Here is a 6,866-nt window from a genome sequence, read left to right as displayed (position 1 = left end):
ACTTTTGTTGAGTTTTAGGATTTTTCTAGCCCAACCCCTATTCAGTGTTATGAGCATAAACCATAATCTACAACTCCAAAATGGCTGATATCAGAGTTTCTGAAAGCTAGACTCAGTTTCCCACAACTTTGTTCTTGTGGTGATTTTGTCTAAACCATAATCTACAACCCTTGCAAGACAGGTCAATGAATATGTTCATATTTCTAATTTTTTGACAAACATCACTATAACCTCCTAAATTGTCCATGAAGTCAACAACAACCATTTATAAAGAATCAATAGAAAAAGAGAGGTTAATTTAAAGATATATTGCTAACCTCTAGAAATCTTAAGGAACAATAGGAGAGATTGGATGAGAAGAATCGTGGGTCCAATTCCACCAAGTATGCTTCAAGAATACACTTCTTCACTTGAATCAACTTCAAACCACAAAGGAAGAAACCCTATCACAAACACTCTCTAACTTGAGTTGTTGGCTGCAAATAGGGTTACAAACCCCTATTTCAGGGTTAACCCTCTTTAAATAGTTCATAAAGTTCATATTTGACCCTCAAAGTATCATAAGATGACTTCTTTAACCATATACGTGATCAAGAATCATTTTATTACACTTTGGCCCCCATAAGTTAGCTTTAAACCAAGGAAAATGTTAGCTTAATAATAAACTTGACGGAATACTATTCTCGTTAATGGTACGTAAATTTGGGTCGTTACACTAGTCTTATTTACCAACTAAACTACAGATTTAAGCTTTAAGCCATTTAACAAAACATATTCACATGCATATGTTTTGAACAACACTCGGTTCAAATTCAGCCACGAGTTTTGGTGACGGATTTTATTTCCGTTGCTAACCCATCACATCCGTTGCTTATTTTTAAATTCAAATATATGTTAATGATAGTTTAAATTTCAATTGACGGATTCCACCTCGTCGCTAAATTATCATTGTTCCGATAATCACGCATCGAGAATGACTTAAATTTTTTTGGTTCATGTATACCGGACAAAAGAAATAACGCGTATATAATATAAAATAATCAAATTCAAATATACACGGTAGACTCCTAAGCCGATACCACATTAACCGCAATCGGACTCCTAACCCTATAAATGTTATTCATCCATGTCAACGATCCAAACTCAAAGCTACCATTGCTGCTCTTATAAGTTCCAAAATCAATCCTGTAAGTCATCTTCTCCCCCGACTTCCCAAACCTCATAACATTAGGGTAAACGGAAGCTTTTACTCCTGTGATTTCTAGTTTCGAATAAAAAACTGCCGGGCCTTCACCAATGAAAGTAACTGTCCTGTACACCGACAAATTTCCAGTCAAATTAGCAACACCAATCGACGGATAGTTGAAGTTATAGGAGGCTATGGGAGGATTCTTGCAGTAAACTGGCGTTGTGGTCAAGTTCTTGAGTTGTGAGAGAGTTGCACCGCTGCTGCAAAGGAAGTTGATGAGATCATTGGTGTCAAAATCGTAAATAAGTCCAGGGTTGACTGCTGCACCGGGATTTATGTGTCCAGATCCGTAATCAAAAGGTGTTGCATAAGTTGAATCGTCGTTTTTTATGAGGTTTCGGGTGTTATCGGTTGTAACAGCTGTAAGAAAAGTGAGAATGATACGATAAGAAAGATGATTACAAAATGAATTAGAAACACAAGTGTGCATCACATAGGATGACCGTTGAATAGGTGGTCATAGTGCATTATCTTTTGGGACTTAACTTTGGTCATTCTTCAAAAACCATCTCATGGATCACAAAAGAATTTTGTACATAATGCAAATCATTCTTGTTACATTAAGTTAAAAAAATAATATATAATGGTATATATAGTTTAGTGATGGCTTCTATTCTGTTAAGTTCATTAAGTCAAAGGAATCAAACACTAAGCAAAGGGTTGACCTGTGGTCATTATCGCAGATTTTATCATGGCAGGACTCCAGTTTGGATGAACTGATTTTAACAGTGCTGCGACTCCAGCAACATGTGGACATGACATAGATGTGCCGGAGATTATGTTATAGTTAAGGTTGTTGCCAGCAGTGTCTTCCGTCGCTAAAGGTGACCATGCAGCCAAAATGTTCACTCCTGGTGCAGTGATATCCGGCTGCATTCAGTAGTTGCAACCATCATGCATTAGAATCGATATTCATTTGGAAAAAAATCTAATATAATGGTAAAAATACAAACTTTAATGATGTCAGGAGTTATTATATTCGGCCCCTTGGAGGAGAAAATCGCCATGACTGGTGCTGGTTTAATCCCGACATGTGTTACTGTTTGGTAGATTCTAGCAGTCGAGTTCCTTGGATCATGATGAAAAGTAACTATTAGATCAAAATTGTGTTGTTAATGCATTCTCTATATAGAGTTACATGAGTGGGAACAGGAAACTTACTTATTAGTGTTCATGTACAATTGAAGCTCTTGAGCTTCTTCTTGACCAATTAAAACGCTTCGAATTACAGGTTGAAAGAGAACGTATTTCGCTAGAGGGTCAACTAGGATCATCCCTGCACCTCCGCCTTCTTTTATTGCAATCGCTTTCTCTTTTCTATCCTCGGTCAACGTCTCAAGTTTACACACCACAATCTTCCCCTTTATCAAGTTTGAATCCAAGGTGTTTTTCTTGCAAAAGCTAGATATATAATAGAAGTTGATTTAGCAAATAATTGTTTTGTTGCGACAAATTATGCATCGCTAATGTTTTAATTTTATTGTGGTTAATTAAGTTCTTTAGAATACCTTGCATTTCTTGATGGGACACCGGAAGCTGCAGCAACACCTCCAGATAGAAGACTATATTGTTTCCCTAGATCGGGTGTGGTGTTTACACCGAAACCCTTCAATTGTTTCATATTTCCAAGTAGCACGTATGACGGAAACTCGCGATCAATCGTACTAGCACCAACAGTAAGGATCCACGGGGCCACATTGATCGCTGTGCTTGGCAAAAAGCTGTTCCCAGCAGACGCGCATACGACAATCCCTTTCTCAAAAGCATGAAATGATCCAATTGAAATCACATCCTCAAAGTAAACCGGTTGAGGTGGAAATGGACCAAGAGACATAGAAATAACATCAACACCATCGTGAATCGCATCATCAAGTGCTGCAAGAAGGTCGGCATCTTCACAGTCGTTGAACCAACAAGCTTTGTAGATGGAAAGTCTAGCACTTGGTACACCTCCGGTGGCTATACCGGATGCTAACCCATGTAAACTCACGTTGGAGACCTTTGATCCGGCAATGGTAGAGGACGTGTGGGTCCCGTGGCCATCAGTATCTCGTGCAGATCGAAAGAAAGTTCGGTTGAGGTTCTCTAGAGGTCCGTTTATTGCTTCAAATCCTTTCGAGTAGTATCTAGCTCCTATAATCTTTCTGCAAAAAGTTTGCAAAGTGGGGACTATTGTGATGAAACATTTTTTAATGGATGTTCGAAATTTGACATTTGAAAATAATCCCTTTGCAATTACAAGGTTATTGCAAATGATATAAGACAATGTCCTTTAGTGACGCATAGAGAACAATTAGTGACAACCATGACTATTTTTTGCAACGCTTACCTGTTACAGTTGGATTGTGTGAATTTCTGTCCAGGTACACATTCTCCCTTGAATTTTATTGGCACAGGCCCAAGTCCATAGTCATCGAAGCTTTCCGATTCTGGCCAAAAGCCTAAATGGAGTGTTGTTTCTATTAGAAATGAACTTTATGTGGTCATTATAGTTTTTTAATTAACAAGTACGTACCAGTATCAATGACACCAACAATTACATCTGATTTTATATCCATAGGAAGCTTGTTATATTGTGGAATAGAATCTACTCCTAGAAATCTCCATGACTTAGTCGTATGCAATTGATTCATTCTGCTCTCAAAGACTGAAATAACAGCTTCGTTTTCTGTGATACAAATGGAATTGTAAACTGTTTAGAGTACTGTTAATGATCGAATGATCGAGTTAAAAATACAAAAGATAAACAGATAGAGATATATACTCTAGTTCCTTTAGACACAGTCTTTCTAATTTCCGAGATCTATTACGACTTTAATATATACAAATTATATATCCAACGCCAGAAATTTTTATTCAGTTGGTATATAAATGAGGAAACCTGAAAGTCTAGTTGCTTGATCGGGAGTAAGCATGGCGGAAAAACCTCTGAAGCTTTTAGTATAATGATGGATTGCGGCTTCTTTTGCTCCATTATAACTGCAAAAGAATAGATTTGTCACAAAAACCATGTTTTTGTCTTATGGATCCTCATCCGATATCCATGGGATAAATGCTCCAACAATATAATAAACGAATGTATATGTGCTTGCCTTTCAAGAACCAACGTGAGCATTTCATGGTTAGCTGAGATGACAGACTGTGAGCTCGGGTGTGAGTGTTGTCCCATGTAGACTATGTAATGCTATAGATCAAGAAATACATTCGTTAACCACAAGTCAAATTTTTTGTGAGAGATTGTCGCTAATAAAACTTTATTTTGTTAAAGAAACTGTAATTCTCTTGCAAGTATGACACTGTAATGTCCCTTCGTAACGTAACACTGTTAGAATAAATATTTCAAGAGAGAACATGTTACCTTTCTATCATCGGCTCCATGGCCTAACGCAAGTGTAACTAGTAAAAGTAGACCCAAAAGTCTTGCTGCTTTCATATTTACCGAGGACTACTCTTGGCAGCAAAGCAAGTTTAGCTTTTTTGCAATTGAGCTAGTACACTTTTTATAGGTGAAATCATTCAGCATGTAGCAATTAATATAAAGTTAAAATTAATTAATTAATTAATTTGATGTAATTCGATGAAATGAGTAGTCGAAAGAAAGCATCAACGGGTCGGCTGGTTTGCATTGCCGGCTTTTGTTTTTGCTCTAAGCAATTGGCATATTATGATTTAATTAAAGAAATAATTGGATTATTGAAAATATGATAAAAAAAGTTTATAAGACTAAATCATAAATGGTCCCTGTTGTTTGCTAATCGGAAAAAGTTGATTCCAAGTTTTTTTTCTTGCATCAGTAACTCCTTAAGGTGTTTTTTTCATGCAAAAGTGGTCTATTAAACTGAAGACGTCTAAGGGTGTTCGTTAATCCTCAACACATGGCCTGCACGTAAGGGCATTATCGTCCAATATCTTGTACCTATGCTACATCCTTGTATTGTCGGCATGATAAGTTATTATACCTAAGGTTGTAAAAAACGTTTGACGTTAGCTAGTCAGTGGACTGGGGCTAAGAGCATCCACAATGCATTAAACTTATTACAGTTTAATGGATTGACGCATCATCATTTTACTTACTATATAACTCTACATTAATTTTTCTACAATGCATTGAACTCAATAGAGTTCAATAGAATATAGATTTAATAGTTAAAAGGTTTCTTTTTTTCCCATTGAAGAGTTCAATGGCATTGAACTTCATATTCATTGAATGCCAACATGGCATCCCACAATGGTAGAGTTTAATCCATTGAATGCCAATTTGGCATGCCACCTTATTGAACTCTCTCATTAAACTATGCATTGTGGATGCTCTAAGGGATTAATCGGTTAGGCGGGGATTAATCGGGGACCATTAATTGCTAAATCGTTAAATTTTCAAAAATTAAATATGACTAATATCATAACAAAAGTCGTAAATACTACTAATATCTTAATAAAATAGGTTAATATGATTAATACAACATTAATCATTCCTCAAATGGTTTCTATAGAGATAGAACTTCTTCAAAGTGTTCAAATTTCATCGTTTTCTACTATTTCAATCATTTTGTAGGCAATGATTAATCGCTAGGCGCCCTCTAATCGGTCGGGTAGCGCCTAGGGATTAATTGGAGATTAATCGGGACCTAATCAGGATTTTTACAACACTGATTATACCTTATTATATCATATCACATCTATGTGTAAGTTACAGGTTTAAACTTTCAAGAAACCCATTTCATATATTTCATCTTCTTCATTGATCTTCTTCACCTTATTAAGCTTCTCGCGACTGTCTATCTCTTTCGTCCATATTTCTTGACTTTTCACACACATTTGCACCTAACTACGACATAGTGTGGACCATTCGAGGACGAAATGCATATTTCAACCAAAATGTTGTCTACGGTAACTTGGCAAGAGCCTTACACCGGTACAATAAGCTAAGCTATCGATTTTTCATTAAGCCTTATCGCATCCCCTTTGTTCGTAACCATTAATTTTTGAATGATATTACTATAGGTGTTGGAACTGTAGGATCAGGTCCCTTAATAACACACAACACACACTACTCACGTATTATGTATGGGAAACTAACGTTGCAAGGAAAATGGAAAAGCTCCATATATTCAATAAACAAAGGGCTATAAATAGCCTTACATAGACTCCCAAAAAACAACAAAATGAGCAATCGTGGGAACAGAAAATAAGGAACAAAATACTACCTAGTTAGTCATTGCTACCTAATGAACCGGTCCATGGATTGACTCACATTCTTAAACCAGCGTGCACCTTATGAATTAGTCAATTAACCTCAACTTTACACTTCCTTATTTACCTTGTGCATAAAGAAAATACTTGACCCAAATTACCTATTCGACTGCATACCCGCTGACCCATGACCTGCATGATCGGCGAACAAACCGATTAACCCAACAATCACCCCTTTAATCGGTTGTTCACACCATTTGTTCACAACATCTTTTAGTCACCCTCTTTTCATTCTGATTATCGATCTTTCCCGGACACCCGACCTCCACATTAGTCACGTCCAAAGTCTTCACCCAATCATGACTTTTCCCGGACACCCGACCTTCACCTCGGTCACATCCAAAGTCCTCCATACCCGGCTGTTGTT

General features: G+C 36.9%; 1 protein-coding gene across 1 annotated transcript; it reads right to left on the bottom strand.

Moving 5' to 3' along the window:
- Positions 1 to 1,067: 1,067 nt before the first annotated feature.
- On the bottom strand, positions 1,068 to 4,682 carry LOC145119195 (subtilisin-like serine-protease S). The gene is made up of 10 exons (XM_079054817.1): positions 4,608 to 4,682; positions 4,342 to 4,433; positions 4,131 to 4,228; positions 3,765 to 3,917; positions 3,579 to 3,690; positions 2,758 to 3,393; positions 2,411 to 2,650; positions 2,203 to 2,317; positions 1,915 to 2,119; positions 1,068 to 1,609 (listed from the first exon to the last, which is right to left on the bottom strand). The coding sequence occupies exons 1-10, from the start codon at positions 4,680 to 4,682 to the stop codon at positions 1,068 to 1,070; spliced, it is 2,268 nt and encodes a 755-aa protein (XP_078910943.1).
- Between the last annotated feature and the right edge of the window lie 2,184 nt (positions 4,683 to 6,866).

This window comes from Lactuca virosa, chromosome 1 (genome assembly GCF_052849685.1).
Source record: "Lactuca virosa cultivar CGN04683 chromosome 1, Lactuca_virosa_CGN04683_v6, whole genome shotgun sequence".
Classification (NCBI taxonomy): Eukaryota; Viridiplantae; Streptophyta; class Magnoliopsida; order Asterales; family Asteraceae; genus Lactuca; species Lactuca virosa.
The sequence above is the reverse complement of the archived record's forward strand: the minus strand, read 5'-3'. Positions and strand labels throughout refer to the sequence as shown.